This window comes from Pseudorca crassidens, chromosome 19, assembly GCF_039906515.1.
Source record: "Pseudorca crassidens isolate mPseCra1 chromosome 19, mPseCra1.hap1, whole genome shotgun sequence".
Taxonomy (NCBI): Eukaryota; Metazoa; Chordata; class Mammalia; order Artiodactyla; family Delphinidae; genus Pseudorca; species Pseudorca crassidens.
In genome coordinates this window covers 14795969-14818095 of record NC_090314.1, presented here as the reverse complement: position 1 = coordinate 14818095, position 22127 = coordinate 14795969, and the positions used below count along the sequence as shown (strand labels likewise).

At 51.1% G+C, this 22127-nt stretch overlaps 1 protein-coding gene across 6 annotated transcripts in view; it reads left to right on the top strand.

Annotated features, from left to right (window-relative positions):
- Positions 1 to 22127, top strand: part of RAP1GAP2 (RAP1 GTPase activating protein 2) — a 218189-nt gene that overhangs the window by 178835 nt on the left and 17227 nt on the right. For all 6 annotated transcript variants that reach the window (XM_067714885.1, XM_067714884.1, XM_067714887.1 and 3 more), the window contains 6 exons: positions 3126 to 3226; positions 5324 to 5453; positions 7901 to 8056; positions 13495 to 13566; positions 14083 to 14169; positions 15517 to 15651. In XM_067714885.1, coding sequence (XP_067570986.1) covers positions 3126 to 3226; positions 5324 to 5453; positions 7901 to 8056; positions 13495 to 13566; positions 14083 to 14169; positions 15517 to 15651 — 681 coding nt within the window. The remainder of the gene's footprint in view (positions 1 to 3125; positions 3227 to 5323; positions 5454 to 7900; positions 8057 to 13494; positions 13567 to 14082; positions 14170 to 15516; positions 15652 to 22127) is intronic.

Genomic DNA, 22127 nt, shown 5'->3' with positions numbered 1-22127 from the left:
ACTTACTTTTCTTTAAAGTTTTCTTTCACCTTAAATTCAATTTTTAGAGGATATTTTATGTCACTACTCTTACTGGGAAATTAGTATCACTTGCATGAAACGAAGGTAATTCTAAAAAGAAATACTGTAAAAAAACAAAATTAAGTTATTGAAATCTAGCTAGACTCTGTTTCCTATTGAAGGCTTAGAACCTGAGGTCCGTTCTTTCTTCTTATAAAGCAGGCATTAAGGAGATGTTAAAGAATCACCTATTGGAGACCTCCTCCTTAAAGGGATTGCACAGACTGGAGTGTCTTTGTGTCATCTTCAGCTGTTCATTGCCATCTATGGGTGTTTGCAGAGCCTTCAGCTGTTTGCAGAGCCTGCCACTGTGGGTAGAACCTTTTGATCAGGCAGGGCCACTCAGTGTTTTAAGCCTGTCACGATTGCAGAACTTGCTACTGTTTTCAGCTTTGCTTTCTACTTTTAAAAAAATGATTAAACTTTTAATTTTTTGATATTTGTAAATTTACATGCTGTTGTATTAATAAGAAATAATACAGAGAGATCTTGTGTACCCTTCATGCAGTTTCCCCCAAAGGTAGTGTCTTATAAAATGATAGTACAGTATCACAGCTGGGATACTGATGGTGATACAATCCACAGATCTTATTCAGATTTCCCCAATTTTACACATACTCATTTGTGGCATGTCTGTGAATTATATTCCATTGTATGGATATATCACATTTTGTTTATCCATTTGTTAGTCATCGTATATAATTTTATCACACATGTAGGTTCCACAGTCAAGATACGGAAGAGTTCCACCGACACTAGGATCCTGGTGTGGCTCATGCTTTTATAACCATGCTAACCTCCCTCCTGCCTCAACGCTCCCTTCCCCGGCTCCAGTCCCTAACCCCTGGCAACCGCTGATCTGTTCTCCAATTTCTAGAACTTTGTCATTTCAAAAATGTTGTGTAAAAGGAATCATACAATATATAACCTTTGGGGATTGGCTTTTCTCCACTCAGCGAGATTCATCCACGTTTCTGAGTGTATCAATGGTTTGTTCCTTTTCATTGCTGAGTAGTGTTCCATGGTATACCTAGATGTACCACAGTCTGTGTAACCATTCACCTATTGAGGGATAGACATCTGGATTGTCTCCAGTTTGGGGCTATTATGGATAAAGCCACTGTGAACATTTATGTACAGGTTTTTATGTGAGCAGAAGTTTTCATTTCTCTGGGATAAATACTTAGGAGTGCCGTTGCCTGGTTGTGTGGTGATTATATGTTTAGTTTTGTAAGAAGCTGCCACGCTGTTTTCTGGCATGGTTGCTCCATTTTGCATTCCTACCAGCAATGCGTGAGTGATCCATTTTCTCTACAGCCTTGCCACCATTTGGTGTGGTTACTATTTTTCATTTTAGCTATTCTGATAGATGTGTAGTGAGATCTCATTATGTTTTAATTTGCATTTCTCTAACAGCTAATGACATTGAACATCTTTTCTAATTGAACATCCTGCTTGCCATTTGCATATCCTCTTGAGTGAAATGACTGTTCATGTCTTTTGACCATTTTCTAATTGGATTTCTTTTACTGTTGAGTTTAAAATTTTTAAATAACAGCTTTATTGAGGTATAACTGACATACCATACAATTCACAATTGCATGTGATTTATATCTCAATAAAGTGTACAATTTAGTGGTTTGTAGTATGTTCACAGAATTGTGCAACTATCACCGCTAACTTCAGAAAATTTTCACCACCCCTAAAAGAAACTCCATTCCCATTAGCAGTCACTCCCATCATCCTCATACTCTATAGCTCCTGTCAGCCACAAATCTATTTCTGTCTCTGTGGATTTGCCTGTTCTGGACATTTCATATAAATGGAATCATAATACGTGGCCTTCAATGTCTAGTTCTTTTACTTAGCATAATGTTTTCAAGGTTCATTCATGTTGTGCAATGAATCAGAACTTTATTCTTTTTTATGGATGAATTATATTCCATTGTATGGATATATCACATTTTGTTTATCCATTTGTTCGTTAATGGACATTCTGATTGTTTCTGCTTTGGGGCTGTTATGAATAATGCTGATACTAATATTCGTGTACAAGTTTTTTTTGTATGGACTTTTGTTTTCATTTCTCTTGAGTATATTCTTTGGAGTGGAATTGCTGGATCATATGGTAACTCTATGCTTAGTTTTTTTTGTTTGTTTGTTTGTTTTTTGCGGTACGCGGGCCTCTCACTGTTGTGGCCTCTCCCGTCGCGGAGCACAGGCTCCGGACGCACAGGCTCAGCGGCCGTGGCTCGCGGGCCCAGCTGCTCCGCGGCGTGTGGGATCTTCCTGGACCGGGGCACAAACCCGTGTCCCGTGCGTCGGCAGGCGGACTCCCAACCGCTGCGCCCCCAGGGAAGCCCTATGCTTAGTTTTTGGAGGAACTGCCGGGTTATTTTCCAAAGAGGTGGCACCATTTTACATTCCCACCAGCAACGTAAGCGGGTTTTGATTTTTCCACATCCTCACTGACGCGTCTTATTGTCTTTCGTTTTGATTATGGTGTGAGTGGTATCTCGTTGTGTTTTTTTTTTGTCTGTTTGTTTGTTTTTGGCTGCACCTCGTGGCACACGGTATCTTAATTCCCCAACCAGGGATCAAACCCGTGCCCCCTGCATTGGAAGCGTGGAGTCCTAACCACTGGACCGCCAGGGAAGTCCCTCACTGTGGTTTTGATTACTATTGTGTTTTCAGAGTTTTTTATGTATTTTAGATACTAGTCCTTTGTCAGAAGTCCAACTATTAATTTTTCATTTTTGGATTGGTTTTTGGTATCAAGTCTAAGAATTCTTTGCTTCAGCTTTGCCTTTTTTTTTTTTAAAACTGAGCAGCAGCTTTGGTTCAAATAGAAAGTCCTCATTAACCAGCCCCCCAAATCCAGCTCTGTTGAGTGAGCCTCTATTAGTCCTTCCTCCCGTGGATGACAGAGCCACTGGATGGCGAATGAGGGCGATGGGGAAAGGAAGAAAGGGACCAGGTATCTGGACAATCACATTCCTTCTCTTGGCAGCAACGAGAAGGCTTATTTTTCTGAACTTCTGCCCCTTATTCTGTTTCTCTTTCAGACCCTGGAGGAGGAGCTGTTTGGGAACAGTGAGGAGAGCCCAGCTTTCAAGGAGTTCTTAGATCTGCTGGGAGACACCATCACGCTGCAGGACTTCAAAGGGTGGGTTTTAGCCAAGTGATGGCTCTGCCCCTATTGATGAGGCCCTAGAGGAAGGGGGAGGACTGACTGCAGAGTTTCAGGGGGTGGCATGTGAGAGTTAACAACACGCACAAGGAACATGGGATTATTTTTCAGCAAATGATCAACACTCATTGATTGCATCTCGAAGGACTCGGTGGTACAGGGGATAATCCTGAATGGCAGATGGTCTGAAAGGCATTGACTTTGGCCCTTAGGATGCCTGATGAAATCGTTCCACCTGAGATTTGCCTTCCTAATTACAGTTGGCTCAGACTGAGAGTGAAATGAATCCACCTTCCCTTCCAGGTGAGCAGGTCACTCACCTGCTAGGCATTCCGGAAAGAGGACCCTATGTAGTTTTGGGGGAAATGACCCATTTTAGATAAGACACAAAAAGAATGGTTGATTAAGAGTTCTGGTGCAAATACCGTAATCCCTCTGGCAGGAACCTATGCAACAGTGTGTGGTTCTCTAAGCGGACAGAAAGAATATTGGGGCCGTTTCTTGGAAAGCTCTGGCCTTTGATGTTCCTTGACAAAGGCAACACTTGGGGAGGGCCTTCGGACCTGGCCAGCCTGTTCTCTGCCTTGTGGCTGGCACACGGCTGAGCCCTCAGAATTTCCCACCTCAGCAGCCGCATTACCAGGATGTCCTAACATGTGTGAACGCACTAGCTCTGTGTCTGGCATGGAGCAGGCGCTTGATAATCACTTATTTCCTCTGCTCTCTTCTCTCCTCCTCTTCCTCCCCCTTCAAGGTCATCACTGCTGGCTGGAGCCAGTCACACATGGGTCAAAATCCCATCTCTGCCACTAATTAGCTCTATGACTTTGAACAAGTGACTTAGCCTCTGCAAGCCTCAGTTTCCTTGTCTGTAAAAAGGGAGATAAAGATAGTACTGACCCCACAAGCCTGCTGGAGAATTGAAATAGATAGTGCACGTGAAGTACTTAGGCCAGTGCCACGCAGAGTAAGCACTGGTCATCATTGTTATTGTTCTTATTATACCACCTTCCACTGGCTCTGAGGTGCCATCCTTATAAGATATATCCTGATTTCAGAGAGGTTAAAATGGGAAAAAATGTTCCATCTTGCAACTGATGAAATAAAGTATATTAAAACCGGGAAGGACCCCAGAGGTCATGTAATCCTATCCCTTTATTTTCAAGAGAAAGGAAACGGAGGCCTGGAGAGATTAAGTGATATGCCCAAGGTCATGTGCTGACTTAGCGGCAGAAGCTGGTCTAGAACCTGAATGGACCTAACTCCTGGCCACATGTGTTTTCCGCCATGTGGGGCTGAGCACATTTCTGGCTTGTATTATAGTGCTTGGGGTTGGGGGGACCTGATGTTCAGGATCTGTTTTATTGCATTTTCTGAAAGGAACATGTATCCCACTCTCCTTGCTGGAGAAGATGAGCCATGGCTAGCAGCCATGTTTCTATAAGGGAAGGAGGGGCAGCTCTGAGAAGCCCACCCAGTTCCTTAGTATTTTTTTTTTTTTCCTGCCTGCAAGGAGGTAGCCAGAGAAGGGACCTCCTTGGATACCTCCCAGCTGCTGTGGTGGGGTCTCCGTATCCGGGACTGGCTGGGTAGAAGTCAAGCATCTGTCCCCTCTTCTCGCTGACTCCGGATACTCCTGTGGGGCTCACCACCATCCAAAAGGATGGACGGCTGCCCTGGCTCTGGGCTGAGGACCTGGACACAGCCTCGCAGAGATCAAAGGCTTATGCCCAGCCTTGGGGGCCACTAGCAGCTGGGACGGCATTTGTCTGGGGTTGTGGATGGATGGACGACCTCTCTTCCCATGGAGTGGAGGGGACACAGCCAAGGCTTGGAATGGAGGTCCTGCCTTTGTCTTTGAAATAGTAATTTACGGTTAGAAGCCAGGGCTCATCTGCTCAGAAGATGAGCCTTATCTGCTTTCCCAGAATCATAGTCTCTCTGCCCTCGACTCTTCCACATCTTCTCTCATTCTCCTGCCCCCATGTCCTTAGGGAAGGTTGTACCAAGTTGCCCACTTCCCTTCTCTCTCTTTCTCTCTCTTCCCCTGGCACTCTCCCGTTCCCCTGACAGTTTCCGAGGAGGCCTGGATGTGACCCATGGACAGACGGGGGTGGAATCAGTGTACACGATATTCCGGGACAGGGAGATCATGTTTCACGTCTCCACAAAGCTGCCGTTTACCGAGGGAGACACCCAGCAGGTAACCGGGTTCAGGATGGCTTCAGGAGCCTGGGGCGTGTGAGGTGAAAGCCTGCGTCTGGTCTCCCTGGAGAACCGAGGCCGCCTTCCCCATTTTCATAATCAAGAAGCCCGTCTGTTCAACTTTGTTCCTTTTATCAAAACCTGAACTACTGTGTTATTCCACCAAGGCCGCAGGTCAGCAGCCTGTGTGGGAGGCGGGACAGGGCTCCTGGTTATCCCACTGTGACTGATGCAGAAACAGTGGTTAAAAGACTGTTTCCCAGGTGATCAGGGGCAGAGCTGTGAGCAGAGCCCAGGTGCCCTGATCGTGTAGGCTGGTGATAAAGAGTACATGACGTGGTCTGCAGGTGGTGGCTTGAAGCCAGCTCTGCCACTGAGGGGTATGTGACTCTGGGCAAGCTGGTAATCTTGTGTCCTCATTTGCCTCATCTGTAAAATGGGGATAACACCACGTACATTAGAGGGTTGTGGTGGGGATCACATAAGGTTCTGATGTAGGGCTCACTACGATGCCCGGCTTGTGGCAGGCTTCCTACCTCATGTCTGTTCACTGTCCAGGCCACTCTTCCTGGCCCAGAGACGTCAAGCTGGTTATTGCATGTGACACCCCCACACCCCTCTCCAGCTTGTCTAGTCACACAGCCTTACCTCTTAGGACACCTGCCGTGGGCAGGAATCCAGCCTTTTCCTTGACTGGAGAACCCTGAATGAGACCTCTGCTTCCAGTGTATTCCTCCTTTCCCTCTCATTTGCTGCTTCTGACAGCTGCACGTCCCCGGGGAGGACCTGGCTTCTTTTTCTCATCGAGCCCTGAAACCAGCAGCTGGTCCCTGGCTGTGGTCCCATTTGCCCCGTCCCACTCTTTGTACCATTTCAGTCTCCAGGAAGATAAGGAAGGAAGCTAGGCCTTTCACCAAACTCGGACCCATTTGTTTCTGAGCAGGGAGCCCAGGAGGGAGCACAGATGTAATATTGTAAACATAGTGCCTGGCTTCTTAGGAAAAAAGGAAATTGGCAAAGGAGACTGCAGTTTGGCTCTAAAATAACTACTGAATGTTCCAGAAACAAATAGGAGCAGGATTCCTTTTGTGCCCAAAGTAGGTTTTCTCGCAGTGTTTTACCTTCAGCTCTTTTCCCTCACGGCCTCCCTCACCCGCTGCCCCAGCCTAAGACTGAGGACCGTTCTCTGCCTGGCTTGTTCTCAGTGTCACCTGTTAAGTGGGATGTGCACAGAGCTTGGCTCTCAGCAAGGACCGAATACATGTTAATTTCTCTTCCTAAGAAATGGGATGATGTGTGTGCCGTAAGTGAGACAATTTGTAAAAGTGCCCAGCACAGGGCTTAGTATACAGCAGGTGCTCAGTAAGTGAGAAACTCAGTGGGAAACAGAGCTTACGTGCAGTAGGTGTTTAATAAAGGAACAAAGTGTAGGTAAGCACCTAGCCTGGGTTTGGTATACAGGAGGGCCTTAACATTTGAAATCTTGCATGGGAACAGCCCAGTATGGTTCCTGGCACACAGTAGGTGCTTGGGGATTGAGATCACCTGTGACAGCACCTGGCCGAGCTTGGGATGCTGAATCGGGGTTGTATTTCTCTCTCCCCCATGACCTCCACCAAGCCAGGTTGCCCGTATTTCCCTGAGCATGGTTCTTCTCCTTTCTGGTATAGGATGATCTGCCCCCTCCTTCCTGATCATCCACATTTCCATCAAGTGCTCCCTTCTCTCCCAGTCTCCTCTTCCAGGAAGCCCTCTCAGATTGCTACCAGGCCTCTGATTTTGCCCTCTTCTCCGCCCCCATAGGCACTTTGTGGGTAGTGGCTGATTTAGCATTTGCTGGCTGGTGGCTTTGTTAGTGTTCTCAGGTGGCTCCACCTGTGTTTGTGTCTCCCCCAGATCAATTACAAGCTCTCCCAGGGCAAAACCCGGCCTCACTTTTTTTTTTTTTTTTTTTTTTTTGCGGTGCACGGGCCTCTCACTTTTGTGGCCTCTCCTGTCGCGGAGCACAGGCTCCGGACGCACAGGCTCAGCGGCCATGGCTCATGGGCCCAGCCGCTCCGCGGCATGTGGGATCTTCCCGGACCGGGGCACGAACCCGCGTCCCCTGCATTGGCAGGCGGACTCTCAACCACTGCGCCACCAGGGAAGCCCCCGGCCTCACTTTTTAACTAGTCTCCGCGAGTCCTGAGTCAGGGCTACCTCTACGTGCTATAGAGCTCAGTAAGAAGCTTGCCAGCCTCTTCCTGACAACGTAGATATTTCCCTCATTTTTTTTCCTTTTTAGTGGCTTCTAGAGAGTGAAAGAAAAAGCTCCTTGGAGAGAGAGGTCTCAGCGTTCCGGGGTTTATGTATAACGATAGAATAATGAGGAATTTCCTATATAGACCTATTCTGTTTTCAGGATGTTCCTAACTGGCTTATAACAATGGAACACTTTCTGATTAGCTCCAGAGAAAGAGACACATTGGGAATGACATTGTGGCCATCATCTTCCAAGAAGAAAACACACCGTTTGTCCCGGATATGATTGCCTCCAACTTCTTACATGCCTATATTGTTGTGCAGGCTGAGAACGAGGGCACAGAGACCCCATCCTACAAGGTAAGGAGAAAGTCCCGTCAGAGGAGGTGGTGGGCCCGGGCACCTCACCACACTTCACGGAATCAGCGACATCGAGCAACACCACGTCTCAGTGGCTCCTCAGACCATCCTCCGAAACGTGATAGATTTCCCACGAGTTCTCGGGTTTCTGGGGTTTGCGAGCTAGATTCTTGGAGAGCGCCTTCTGAGGTCACCTCATCCATCTTGCTGCCTTCAGGTTCCCAGCCCCTAACTCAAGGGTTGAGAAGCACCCCGTGTCCCTACGTGGAATCTGGTAATGCCATTTGCTAGAGCGAGGCAGAGCCAGAGGAGAGCAGAGAAGAGAAAGTGGAGAGGACTGTCAGGAAAGAGGAGAGGAAGAAGGCGGTGACAAACAAAGGGAAGGAAGGAAAGGGAGAGATGTTCATGGTGAGAAGGGTGGAGAGCAGGGTAGACCCTGGCCGCTGGGGGGGCCCCTCTGGTTTAGCCATTCTGGGCAAATGATCTTAATCTGAAGACTCCCAGGGAGGTAGGGTTGTGAGCATCTGGGTCTAGACCTCCTGACCCATTTAGTGGGCTTTCACACTGGCTCAGAATCTTCACGGATGTAGATGAGCGTCAGCTGCCCTCACCCTGTCCCCTCCTGATGGCTGTGTCTCTAACCCTCTCCTTTGCTTCTCCATGAGGAACAATTCCAACCTCTTGGGTAACAGTTTCTCTGTATCACAGTGGTGTTGGGGGGCATGGGACCCAAGGGAGATAGACTGAGGCAGGGTTTTTAAAGTGGATGTTAGATAGGTTTTGTTATGTATTCCTTGTAGATAAGTGCAAAATGTGGAGTTCCCATGCTTCTTTGTGTTTTCTGGGGAGAGAAGCCATAGCTCACATTCTCAGAGAACTCCCTGTTCCCCACAGTGTTAGGAACCACATTTGTAAGGGAGAGGGAAAAGGAGCCTGGAAGAGGAAACCATAGGCCTGAAATGTTTCCTATATAATAACTTAGGCCAATGCTGGTCCCTGGGGTTCATGAGGCCATACCACTTCATAGCCATCTTTCCAGCATATCAATTTTGCTTGAATATTTTCGGAAAGAAAAATGATGTTATATAATTGTTATATCAGCACAAACCCAGGTGTATGAAGTGCAAAATTCACATCAGCTTTAAAGCCAAATGGGAGGCTTCCAAAACAGAACCAAAAAACCCCACTCTCTCTTGTTGAGGACAGCTGATTCCTTTATATGCCCACGTTCTTCCTCCTCTGTCACTGAGCAGTCTTAGCTGAAAAGTTGGAGAAGCCATGGTTTGGGTGTTTCCTTCAAGGCTTTCACCAACGGGGACATTCATTTCAAACAACTGGTTGATTAATTTGTTGGTGGAAGCAAGCGTCCTCATTCAGTGCCTACTGTGTGGGCACTTGGAAGTGACATAAAGCACCAGCTTCAGGGAAGGGACAGAAGAGGCTGTGAGGCAGTTCAGCCACTGGGTCACTCAGACAGCCACCTGGTTCTTTTTTTTTTTTTTTTTTTTTTGCGGTATGTGGGCCTCTCACTGTTGTGGCCCCTCCCGTTGCGGAGCACAGGCTCCGGACGCGCAGGCTCAGCGGCCATGGCTCACGGGCCCAGCCGCTCCGCGGCATGTGGGATCCTCCCGGACCGGGACACGAACCCGTGTCCCCTGCATCGGCAGGCGGACGCTCAACCACTGCGCCACCAGGGAAGCCCCACCTGGTTCTTTTAACAGCCAGCGGTGGCAGAGACGGATCCTCAGAGTAAAGCTGTGTGATAGGAGGGCACCCAAGGCCTTCCAGGCAGTCATGTATGTACGTGTGGCTTATCTGCTGGGCCTCTGCCGGCAGAATGAGGCCTCTCGTGGACGTCTAGTATTTGCTTTTAGTTCCTGATAGGAAATGGAGTTCAGCTAACTGCCTCTCCACTTTCCAAGAGCTTTTGTAGAGTAGGAAAATACGAAAGAGAAAAATCAGAGATCCAAGAAAGCACCCCCCCACCTCCACCGTTGATGCCGGAAGTCTTTACCAAGTCTCCCTAGCCACCGTTTCTGGTCCAGGGGAAAGCACTGTCCTCAGAGGGGTGGTGAGAAGCAGAGCTCACAGGGAGAGCGGGGCTGTCCCTGTGATGTGGGACCTTGGGCTCCGCCTGCCAGGCAAACATCGAAGCTGGAGGGCAAGACTGTGAGTGGGGCTGGGTCGGGGGGCAGAGGGCAGGGAGGGAGATCAGCCTTTCAAGGTGCTCCCCAGAGCTCTGTCCATCCACGGCCCCAGCAGCACCCCAGTGATGGGCAGGCTGAGGAGGACATGGTTAGATCCCTCAGGGGGGGTCCAGGTGACACGGGACCTTAGCTGACCCCTGCGCGCTTAGGGGCTATGGCAAAGGAGGGTGAGATTTCCTTGGGGGCTGGGCAGTGCCCCAGGGGGCCCCCAGTGGGGAGGACAAACAACAGGGAAGAAGAGGAAGGGTGTGAAGGACAGCGGTGGGAATGTGCAGGAAAGTGTCCCAGACCGAGAGGCTCCGGAATCTGGGGTTCTTGTCCTGACCCTGCCTCTGACTGCTGTGTGACCTTGGGCCAGTTCCTTCCCTCTCCGGGCTTCTGTTGCCTTCTGTGTGAAATGAGGAAATTGGAGTAGGCAATCTCTGAGCTCTTTCCAGTTCTGACATGCTGAGGAGGGGAAGGAAGGGGAGTTGAGAAAGAGGGGTGTGTGTGTGTGTGGATTAGAAAGTGGTTTGGGGGAACTCTAGTATTTCAGGTGTACTTTATTAGGTGCAGGTCAGCAGGGAAAATAAAAAAAAAACATTGAGTGACAGTGGTTACCTCTTATTTGATCTGCGTTGGACACTGTGCTAGGCCCTTATGAGCAGTCTTCTTGAATTCTCCCAAGCCTCTGGCCAGGCAGGCCTCCAGTGGCCCTGTTTACAGGGGAGCAAATTGAGGCTGAGCTTAAGTTTCTTTTTTTTTTTTTTTTTTTTTTTTTTGCGGTATGCGGGCCTCTCACTGTTGTGGCCTCTCCCGTTGCGGAGCACAGGCTCCGGACGCGCAGGCTCAGCGGCCATGGCTCACGGGCCCAGCCGCTCCACGGCATGTGGGATCCTCCCGGACCGGGGCACGAACCCGCGTCCCCTGCATCGGCAGGCGGACTCCCAACCACTGTGCCACCAGGGAAGCCCAGAGCTTAAGTTTCTTAAGGCCCGAGGCCACGGAGCCCAGAAACAGTGGAACCAGGGTCCTGTCCAGGTCTGACTGTGGTCTTCATCACAGAGCTGTCAGAGCAGGTGGGAACTTGGACCCACGATCTGGGGTGTGCGTGAAACATCGCATCGAACTATGTTTCAGATGTGAATTTCATCCCCATCCTGCTAGCTTGGAAGGAAATTATAGCTGAGCCATCGCTAGGACCCTCTCCCCACCCTGTCTGAGCTCATCCTACCCCGACTCCTCAAGTTCTGCAAAGGTGTCAGGAATCTTACGTGAAGCAGACCCCGGAGGCGGGTTCCCGTCCAGGTGCCCTCTTTCCCTCACTACTGGTCTGCTGCTTGAGCGACCTTTGTGGTTCTCTAAGGCTTCCAGGCCATGCTTGGACAGATGTGGGGATCTTATGAGGTCTGGAGTCCTCAGAGGCTCCCCGCCTCCCTGGTGTATTCTTATTACTTACACACCGCTGTCTCCTTCCGCTTTCCAGTTCTTGAAGAGTCTCTTCCCCAGAGTCACCTGCTACCTCTGTCTTTCTAAGCCCTGCCCCCACCCCTGCTGGGAGGCCTTGGCTGGATTTAGAAAACAGGAAGGTGAGGTTGTGTTCAAGCAGCTTCTGCTTTCAGCTCGGCAACCCAACCGTCCCCAAGAGGAGGGAACAACAAAGGCCCAGGTGTTTCGCTGGAAAGGGGTCAGGAGAGGGAGCGCGTGGGGATAGAGAGTCGCCATCAGAGGAAGGATCCTGTCTCCCGCCTGTCTGACCCGGCTGCTGCCGTGGGCTCGTGGGCGCGTCTGGCTGGGAGACTCGGGTGGATTTAAGAGCTTATCTGCAGCTCCTTACCTGGTCGGCACAGACTACTCCAATGAGAGCCTGAGAAGGAAGGGGCATCGGGGTGGGAAGAGGGGAGAACTGGGCCTGGCCTCTGGCCTCATCCTCGCCAGCAGCCCGTCAGTGGCCTTCCCCCTCCCTCTCCCCCAGTTTTGGCTCCGTGGGTGGAATTCTTGACTTGTGCCACGGGTGCACGGTGGGTGGGTGGTGGAGGGGGAACTGTTTGGCAGCTGGAACCAGCCAGAAATCACGTCAGCCAAGCACGTACCATTTCCTGACTCCGGGCACTGCCGTGTGGGCCATGGGGACAGTCTTGCACTTGGGGAGAGAAAGTCATGTAGACCAGCCCTCTCCCGCTCCCTTCCCCTGCAGACCCTGGCCGGCCTTTCCTTGGCCTGGCTCCGAGCTGCCTGCTCACCCGGTCTGGCAGACTCTGCATCTGCCCTACTTCACAGGCTGGGCAGGCTGGCGGCATGCCAGGGCTGGGCTCGCGTCAGCAGCCGCCGGGGAAGGGAGAGGGCAGAGTCTCCAGAGAGGCCTGCAGCCTCGGGGGCTGAAAACAGGTGACACGAGGGCACCTCCGTGCAGAGAGGGAAAAGGGAGGTGTGGGGCCTGTCCTGAGCCTGGGAGACCCTCACACAGAGCGCCTTGGTGTCCTTCCACCCCCAATTCCCAGGCCGGGCCCTGGCGCTCTGTTAGTTGCAGCCTTGCCCGGCCTGATCGACCCTTTGTGTCTGAGACCAGGGCTCCCAAACACCAGTCCGCTGACCGCACAGAAGCTCTCGGGTGCGTTTAAGGGTTGCAGATTCCTGGCTCCACCCCAAAGCTGCTGATTCAGTAGGTTTGGGGTGGAGCCCATGCAATCGGTATTTATTTTTAAACACTTGAAGTGATTCTGACGTCTGGTCAGGTTTGGGAGTCAGTGTCGTCGGAAGGAATCCCAGAGCAGGGTCGGGGTGCTCCGGACTCTCAGTTCATCTCCGGGGCTGATCTCCTGTGAGCCTTTGAGGCTCCACGGCTCTGGGCGTCTGTTTCCTCATCAGGAATCCAGGGCTAATAATTCTGCTGGTGCCTTCTCTGTAGGATTAGCGTCCCAGTCGAATGAGGTAATGCGATAGCATCTCCTGGGCTCTTGTGCTACATTAGAATCAGGGTTCCAGGCTGCTCTTCAGCCCTGTCCAGTCGTCTTGCCAAACTTGCTTCCGGCCTCCAGGAATGCAGATGAGGGTATGGGGATAGCTCCATGCCATCCAGCCCCGCTTCTAGGAACAGTGACTCGGGTGTGCCAGTGATGGTTCTTTATTTGTATTCTGGGAAGGGGAGGAGGGAGAAGGGGAGTAGGTCCCCTAGGACCAGGGCTCGGAACTCTCGTCATCCTCAGCTTGGGTCTCCTCCCTCCTGGCCCACACCGAGCTTCTGTGTTTCAGGTCGCAGTCACCGCACGGGAAGACGTGCCGGCCTTCGGCCCACCCCTGCCCAGCCCCCCTGTTTTCCAGAAGGTAAGAAATCCTCCTTTCTGCTCCTCTCATGTCCGAGACTCCAGGTTTTCACACCTGAGTGTCCGTGGTTGCAGGGGCGCTGAATTGGACTAGATCTTTAGGAGAACCTTCAGCAGGGTTGGGGAGTCTCCTCACTTGGGGTCTCTCCCCACCTCTCCTTGTGCCGCCAGCCTGGCCCAGCACAGGGCCTTTTGTCAGGGTGTTTGATACTGGGGTTGCCTTTCTGCTAAAAGAAGGGTTTTTATGCCATGCTCCAGTCCCAGGAGGCTTGGGCACAGGTGGGCTTCCAGTCATGGAAATGCCACTGTGGGTGTGGAGGGTTGGTTTTCCCAGCACCAGGGAAGCTGGTTTCCATGTTAGCGTCTTAGCAGGTGGGCTTAGGCTGGGCTAGAACTGATGAAATGTCGGAAGGGGACCTTTCAGGGACTCTCCCAAGACCCCCTCTTCTGCCTACCTCTTCCTGTGGCTGAAGCCCTTTGGGCAACAGCTAAGGGTGGGGTGTCTTGTCTGTTCCAGGGCCCGGAGTTCAGGGAGTTTCTCCTCACCAAGCTCACCAATGCAGAGAATGCTTGCTGCAAGTCAGACAAGTTTGCGAAGCTGGAGGTGAGAGCGCGGTTTCTGATCTTCCTCCTGCCCTCCTGGACAGCCTTTCCTGGAGGTCTATTCTTGGGGCTGTTTAAGGTGGGGAAGCACCATCTTTGCCCCTCTAAGCCTTCAGCCTTGTGTTGATATGGAGCTCTTTCTTCTTGCGGGAATTCCATCCAAACTTTAGGTCTAGTCAACCATTCACCAATCATTTATTGAGCACCTACTGTGTACTAGGCTCTGTTCTGTTCCCTGGGATACTGGGATATGTGAGGCACAGTTTCTGCCCTTATAGAGCTCATAGGCTGATGGGAGACAGGTATGATGCAGTGAGCTGGACTGTGATGGAGACCAGCACAGAGGCTGCTTCTGCTGATGGGGAATGGAGGGTGTGTTCAGGGAAGGCTTCTTGGAAGAGGTGGTCCTTGAGCTGCCGAGTCTGGATATCTGATGAACCTTTTGCCAGGAGGAAAGAGTGGGGAGGGTTATTCCAGGCATGAGAAACAGCATGAGCAAAGGCCAGGCAGATTCAGAGCGTGACTTTGTGAGGGAGCTGCAGAGGGTTGGATGTGGCCTAAGAAGGATTCATGTGGGACCTGGAATGGTGGGAGGCCCACCTAGAGATGCTAGTTGGGTCAGATCAACTAGAACTAGAGGTGATGAGTCCCTAATAAAGTTCAGGAGGAGGTGGGAGAGAGGGTAGATTGAAGGCGAGGAGGGCAGGAAGCGTGACCAGTTAGAAGCTATTACAGGAGTCCAAAAGAGACAGTGACAGTGCGCTTACACCAGGCACAGGAAATGGTCAGAATCAGGAAGACCTGATGGACTCCAGTATATAAGGGTAGGGGTAAGTGGGATTGGTGGGGTGGCTCTTGGGCCTTTGTCTTGGGCTCTTTGCTGACATGGGGACCGCTGGAGATGAGTTCTGTTTGGACCTGCTGATTGGAGGTGCCTGCAAAGGCTGGGTTGTGGAAAGGGCTGGTCCTGGTCTGTGTGAATGGCGCCCCCTGGAGGCTGTATACATAGCCCTGGACGCACATCTGGATGGAGAAGAGCTGCGGGCAGCTGGGTACGTGGAGGCGGCAGAGATCTGGGCTAGGAGTCATCAGGGCAGAGCCATGGCAGGGCAGGATGGCCCAGGGAGAAGAGGCAGAGGGAAGAGCGCAGAGGGCCTGGCCCGGAGCTGTAGTGTTAGCTGCAGCATTTGTGAGAGTGGATCTCAGCCTGGATATCGGTCCATACCATTGCCGGGATGCAGTTGGCCAGAAGAACAGCCCTTGGGCCAGGTGTCGGGAGCCCCCCAGGGAGAGGCCACAGCTCTGTCTTCAGTGCCAGCTTCACAGCCCCCACCCTCTTCCCTTCCAGGACCGGACGAGGGCCGCCCTCCTGGACAACCTTCACGATGAACTCCACGCCCACACTCAGGCCATGCTGGGACTGGGCCCAGAAGAGGACAAGTTTGAGAACGGGGGCCATGGGGGATTCTTGGAGTCTTTTAAGGTACGGGCACAAGAGCGGCCGGGGATTGCTAGGGAAGGGAGGCGGGGGCCAAACAAGGGACGACAGCAGGGCAGAGTCCACGTGACCCTGAGACCAGAGCCCGAGTGCCAGCCAGCGGTGGCAGGACCGGCAGGGGCATCACAGATGTTTGCAGAGGGCAGGGGTCTCAGGAAGTGTGAGCGGTCAGAGCAGCCGACAGTGTCTCTGGCATCTTCCACATCCTGTCTTTGATCTAGATCATCTCCTCATCAGACTCCTGGAGTCTGGTAAGAAGGAACAGGGGAAGAGTTAGTAGCAGGAGAGGAGCCAGTGCAAGCCAAGAACATTCTTGCTTTCATCTGCCTCTTTCTGTGGTTGGGGAGCCCAGGGCAGGATGGCAGGAGCAAGGAAACCAGCCTTAGGAATCTTCAGCAGCCAGTGTGGGAGACTGCAAGGATCGTTCCCAGTTGCCAGGGCAGTGGAGGACCTGGCCAGGGCTGGTGGGATGGAGTTACAGGCAAGTCCTCGGGGACTTTGCAAAGGGAAGAGCTTTCTAACCAGAGTGAGCTACTAAAATAAGTAGTGAGCTTTCTGTCCCTGGAAGTATTCAAATAGAGCTTGGACAGACACTTAGCTGGCATGGGGTAAAAAAGGTTCATCATCACATGCTTGCCAAGTGCATGTTGGTCCACCCAGCACTTAACATCCAGCATCCGATTTGAGGCTGGCTGTAATCCTGTGCCGTTGGCAGAACTTGGGTCTTGTTATTTTTCACTCACACACAGGGGGATAGGCTGAGAGAGGCTGAAGGGCTGCTCAAAACCTTACACCTGCAGGAGAGGTAGAACCTTGTTTCAAACCCAGGTTTTCTGGTCTTTAGGTCAGTGTTCTGCTGGATCGCCCATTGCAAGATGATTTGTAAAGCTACCCTTTTGGTGGCGGTATGTGTGGGGTGAGGGTTAGACCTGCCTATATTAGAATCCCAGCTCTGTGCGATCCTGGGCGACAGATTTCTTATCCACAGCACAGGGGTGATCCACAGGGCCTCTGTCATGGAATCAGTGGGAAGACTCCTTGAAATAATGCCTGGAAAAGTACATGTGGCCTGGAATACAAGAAATGCTCAGTGGAAGTGTTAGCTGTTATTACTGTTTTCATGGAAAGTGAAAGCTTAACATACATTATTCCACTGAAAGCCTCATGACTGCCCTCTGTGCCCTGTGAGGAAGGCTACTATTATGGGCATAATAATTTTGGTATGATAATTCGTACCCAATTTTAATAATGATGGGTGTGATTTTATATGCGAGGAAACCAAGACTCAAAGAGACAAAGCAATTTGTCCCAAGTCCTCCAGCAGACAGGGGAGTTGAATCCGGGTTTGCCAGATTCCAAAGCCTGTGTTCTTAACAGCTACATGACACTGCCTCCTGGTTCCTGACTCCATTAAGATTCCACCCATGCTAGCCCAGCCCGGGCAAGCCTGGGGTCCGCCCCTCGCTGCCAGGCTGGACCACAGAGAGCAGGGCAGAGCTCTGATGGCCTAGTTGGGATCAGTGCTGAGATTCCTCATGGGAGTGGGGGTAGGGGCTGAGCTGCTCGCCTAGGCTGGTGGGAGATTCCTGGGGCATCTGTTTCAGTTGAGATGGACAGTGGCAGCCAGGGTGAAATAGAAATTGGGAAATCAAGAAGAAAGGGGGATGAGGGATAAGAGACGAGATGAAAGGGGAGGAAAGAGGGAGCCGGGTTGGCTAGCCCAGCCGAGAGACGGGTGAACGTGACACCTGGTCATTAGGAAAACCTCTGTAGGCTCTGCCCCCCATCATAGCAAGCGTATCAAACCGTTCCTGCATCCCACAGTCAATGTAATTTATGTAAGACTTGAGCTACAGTTGACTAGCTAACCTCATGTTATATTTTGCAGACATGTAATGAAGCAAATTGCTTTCAGTTTTGCAGGTTTCTTTCTGTATTTGGGAGTTAATAATGATTTTTTTCAGATTTCAAATATTTTTATAACCTGGAAGAGCTTGTAGGCTGTGGACAGTGGATAAAATAGCCCAGCAGCTGCAGACAGGTTGTGAGTCTAAGGGCCATTTGTCCAGGCCCTTCTCTCCAGCAGAAGCAGTTGATCTGTCCTTGACTCCACAGGGTCTGACTAAAGGGCTTTCCAAGAGAGATGCTTCAAGACTTTATCATCGCTTGTCTTTGGTCCTATAATCCAGGGAACTCATCTTTTCAACCCTAAATCCTTCCATCTGTAGGCTGAAGATAGACCCGCTTCTGCATTCTGCTTCCCTGCTTATCTCCGAGGTAGCACTGCGGGGCGAGGGAGGGGATGGTCACAGTCACGCAGTCACGGTCATGGTCAGTCACACAGAGTAAGCCTTCAGAGCTCTGCCGGTTATGATCAGCTTTTCTGCAAACACTGCTGGGCTTACTCTTTTGCCCTGTCCCTTCTGTCATTGCCCTCACGTCTCCCAAGCTGGGGGCAGGCCAGGCTTAGCAGCATGGAGCCCAGTGGCTTGAGGGATTCTGATGTTTGGGTGTGGCCTGTGGCCAGGCCTGTGGTCTGACCCAGCTCAGGAAACTGTTTCTAGTTTTGGTATTTCTTCGTGGGCCCCTAGGATGGCGCTGTGTGTCAGAATCACTGGCATTCCCTTGGAGTTCCTCACCCAGACCTCCATGGGATCCCGCTTGTAGGAACGGTGCATGAAGTGACTCCAGGAAGAAAAGTTGCACGTTTCATCTCGTTCCTGTCAAATTTTCATCTCACAGGTTCAGGGAAACATAACTAAGAATTCCCAGGACTAAAAGTGATCTCAGCCATCTCTGCCCTTGCCTCTGTGGCTGTTCTGCCCCCACTCTCCAGGGCAGTGACCCTCTGTCTCTGTCCCGAGGAGCAGACCCATCACTGCCCTGGGCTGTGCTACCTGGCACCTACTTAGATTAGCTCTTCACATCTTACTTCAACCCCACTGGCTCTAATTTAAGCTTTTCTCTCATGAGAAACAGAACCACTGGTTTATGGACATCCACACCTGCTTCTCAAACTGAGGTGCTTGGAGGTATTCTCAGGAATCTGCCAGTGCTACGAACAGTTTAAAATGTAGCATTTTTACTTTGGATGATAATCTAAATATATATTTAGATGAAATATATATTTGCCATTAAACTCACAATTAAAAGACATTTCTATGGAATAAGTAGGTTTATTGCAAATGCAGTCCATGGGACCACTGCTGTTGGAGGTCCGTGGACATACTTTTGGAGTCTTGCAAGAAGGGTTTTCTAGATAAAGGAGTGTACGTTACTCGCCTTTGAAAAATACTGATCTCTAGACAGTTGTTCTCAAATGTCATTCTCAGGCACTGCCAGCCGTTCGTGGTGTTTTTATTGGTCCTTAATGAAATGAGCGATGCTACTTGATGTATCCACGTGCTTTGTACCTAAAACAAATGTGAGCCGTGTCTTAAGAAGCGCTGAGCTAGCCCTGTCCCCTGCTGACCTCATCATGCAGAAAGGGGATGGAGGCCCAGGGAGGGGAAGGTCACCCAGTGTCATTGGAACTGGGACCACAGCAGGCAGGGAGTTGTCAGGTGACTTTCTCCTAGCATCTGAGGGACTGTGATAGTTGATGCACTGGTCTGATCTGACCCCTAGTGGCGGGAAAGGAGCACCAGGCTGCAGAAATCCCTGCAGAAGTACCTGCAGGCAGGCCAGCCCTGGAGCTCATGGATTGGAGCTCTGGTCTTTCGGGGTGGAGATGCAGAGGGATAGTTCCTTCTCCCGTTGGGCTGCTAGAGGGACAGAAGACCCTGTTCTGGACCTAGTACTTCCTGATTAGGACGCATCTCAGCAGGATAGCAGTTAGCATCTTTCTCTCCAAGGGCCCCTGCCTCTGTTGCTTGCCTGGTACCGATAGGCATGTCCCCTTCAGTGCTCATCCCTGTGCACTGTGTCCCTTAAGTTGAGTTTGTTACATTGAAACACTCACGAAACCCATTTAAGCAAGCGAGGTTTGTGGTTGACCCAGAGGATACGTGCTCCCTCGATGATACCAACGGGTCCTCATCCCCCCTGGGTGAAATGATGTGACACAGCAGGTACTGAGAAAGTGACTCCCTCTCTCTTTTCTGACTCCCCCAAAGGAGAACTCTTTCGAACGTAAGCCGGGAGGTGAGCTGAGGGCAGGGAAACCCTGGTGACTGGGGTTGGTGATTGGCTGGGAGGAGAGCAGACTGTAAGGACAGGTAGGGACAGCTGTGTGAAATGTGGAATAGACACGTCTAAGACTCCAGGGGCCAGAAATGGTAAGATTTCAGGTCAGTGCACGGAAGACCTTTCCAGAGGTCAGGCTGTCCGCTGCTGGAACAGGCAGCCTGGAAAGCAGTGAGCAGCCTGCCCCTGGGAAGATGCGAGCAGAGGAGTGGTGCACCATGGCCTGGATGTACAGGGGCTGAGTGGGAGCGGGTCCAGACGGTCCCTGCAGAGCTGATGCCCCTGCGAAGGCTTCACATGCCTTTTCCCTCCTGCCTCCGTGCTTGTCTTCACACTTTACCTGATCTGCCCAGCTTGAAAAGGCTGGTACTCCCAGCTCTATATCACACTGAAACGTGGAACACCTGAGACCTTGTCACTGGGTGATTTTGTCCAAATCAAGCATTATTTTAGGATTTTGGAGTAGCCATAGTCTCTCTCTCCTTTGGTCCCTAAGCGTAGGGGAGGAGGGCTGACCCTGAACCAGCAGGTAACACACCAGGTGTCCGGTCACGTGGACACATCCTGTCTCGTGTCATCCTTGTGTTTACAGACGAGGGGACTGTCTCCAAAAGGTTCACATACTGTGCTTGGAAGAGCCAGCATTCAAACCCCTTCCTGTTTGCTCTGAGCAGCAGATGGCTCCCCTGCACATCCCTGGAATTCCATGTCAGCCCATTATCTCCTCCAGCTTATCTAGTTGACTCAGACAGCAGCACCAAGGGCATTCAAGAAGGTTCTTCCCAGCCTGCTGGAGATGTTTGCGGGGAGAGGTGCTGAAGCTCCATGGTCTCTGGTCACCCCTAGTCCATCAACCAGTTGAACTCTGTGTTCAATATGAACCACTTTTGGGGATCTTGGGACCCTTCTATCTGGGGCCCAGGTTCTGATTTGGGTCCTGGCTCCATCTCTTACCTGAGGTGTGACCTGGGTAATCTTTTACCTTTAGGGACCTTTTCTTTTATTTATTTATATTCGGCTGCATTGGGTCTCCGTTGCTGCGCGCGGGCTTTCTCTAGTTGCGGCGAGCGGGGGCTACTCTTCGTTGCAGTGCGCGGGCTTCTCATTGCAGTGGCTTCTCTTGTTGCGGAGCACGGGCTCTAGGCACGTGGGCTTCAGTAATTGAGGCACATGGGCTCAGTAGCTGTGGCTCACGGGCTCTAGAGCACAGGCTCAGTAGTTGTGGCGCACGGGCTTAGTTGCTCCGTGGCCTGTGGGATCTTCCCAGACCAGGGCTCAAACCCATGTCCCAGGTACTGGCAGGCGGATTCTTAACCACTGCGCCACCAGGGAAGTCCTGGGACCTTTTCTATCAGTGCCATCCTCTCTGCATCTCAGAGTGGCAGGATTTAATAAGATCATGTATGTGGAGCTCAGTAGACCAGATACCATCACACAGGGCTTATGACCCATGTCAAATCTTCGCTGGAAAGAGACATCGAGGAACAGATTACAATATAAATGATTAATTAACACGTCATTGTTGATGACTATAGTGGTGGCAACACATGAGGACACCAATGGAATGAAATGATGCTGAGATTTATGGAGCACTTGACTCAGTTAAGGAACCTTGATGTTTATCCAGGGACCCCTCAGAGTGGTACCCCACCTCTCCTGCCCTCAGTTCTCCAAAGGGTTTGTGACTTAATGATCTTTGCAGGATGAAATGAATAGAATGTGCTGGCTGTTTTAACCATGTTGCAGGAAACTGTTGCTAGGGGACTGTTCTGTGGTCTAGAAAGGGAGAGAGAGGGAGAGAGATGAGGTCCCTTAAGGGGTGTCTTTGGCTCAGACGGGAGAGCCTAGGTGACCTCAGGAATACAAGGCTGGGAGGCTCCATGCTTATTTGCAAACGGTCCTCCTTTCTGAACCAGCTTCCCTCGTCAGGACAGAAAGGCAGGCGGGTTGTGGTCCTTGGCTGGGTCAGAGATTAGAGGATTCCTGACCTTGGGGAGAGACCTCAGGGGTATCTGCTATTTGGGTTGGGAGCAACATTCACGCTAATTTCTTGGGGCCACCTTGCCATAGACCAAGCTCTTCTCTCGATACTTCAAGGGAGGGAAGGAGACCATCTGGAGGTTGGCACGTGGAGTGTATAAGCTGGCACGTGTGTGCGAGTGCGGGAATGAACCCAGTGAGGAGGAGAGCAGCGTCTTTCTACGTCAGTTTTCCGGAGCTGAGGTTCTGCTGGCTCACACAATAAGGAAAATCCGCTAGTTCCCTTAAAGCAGGGC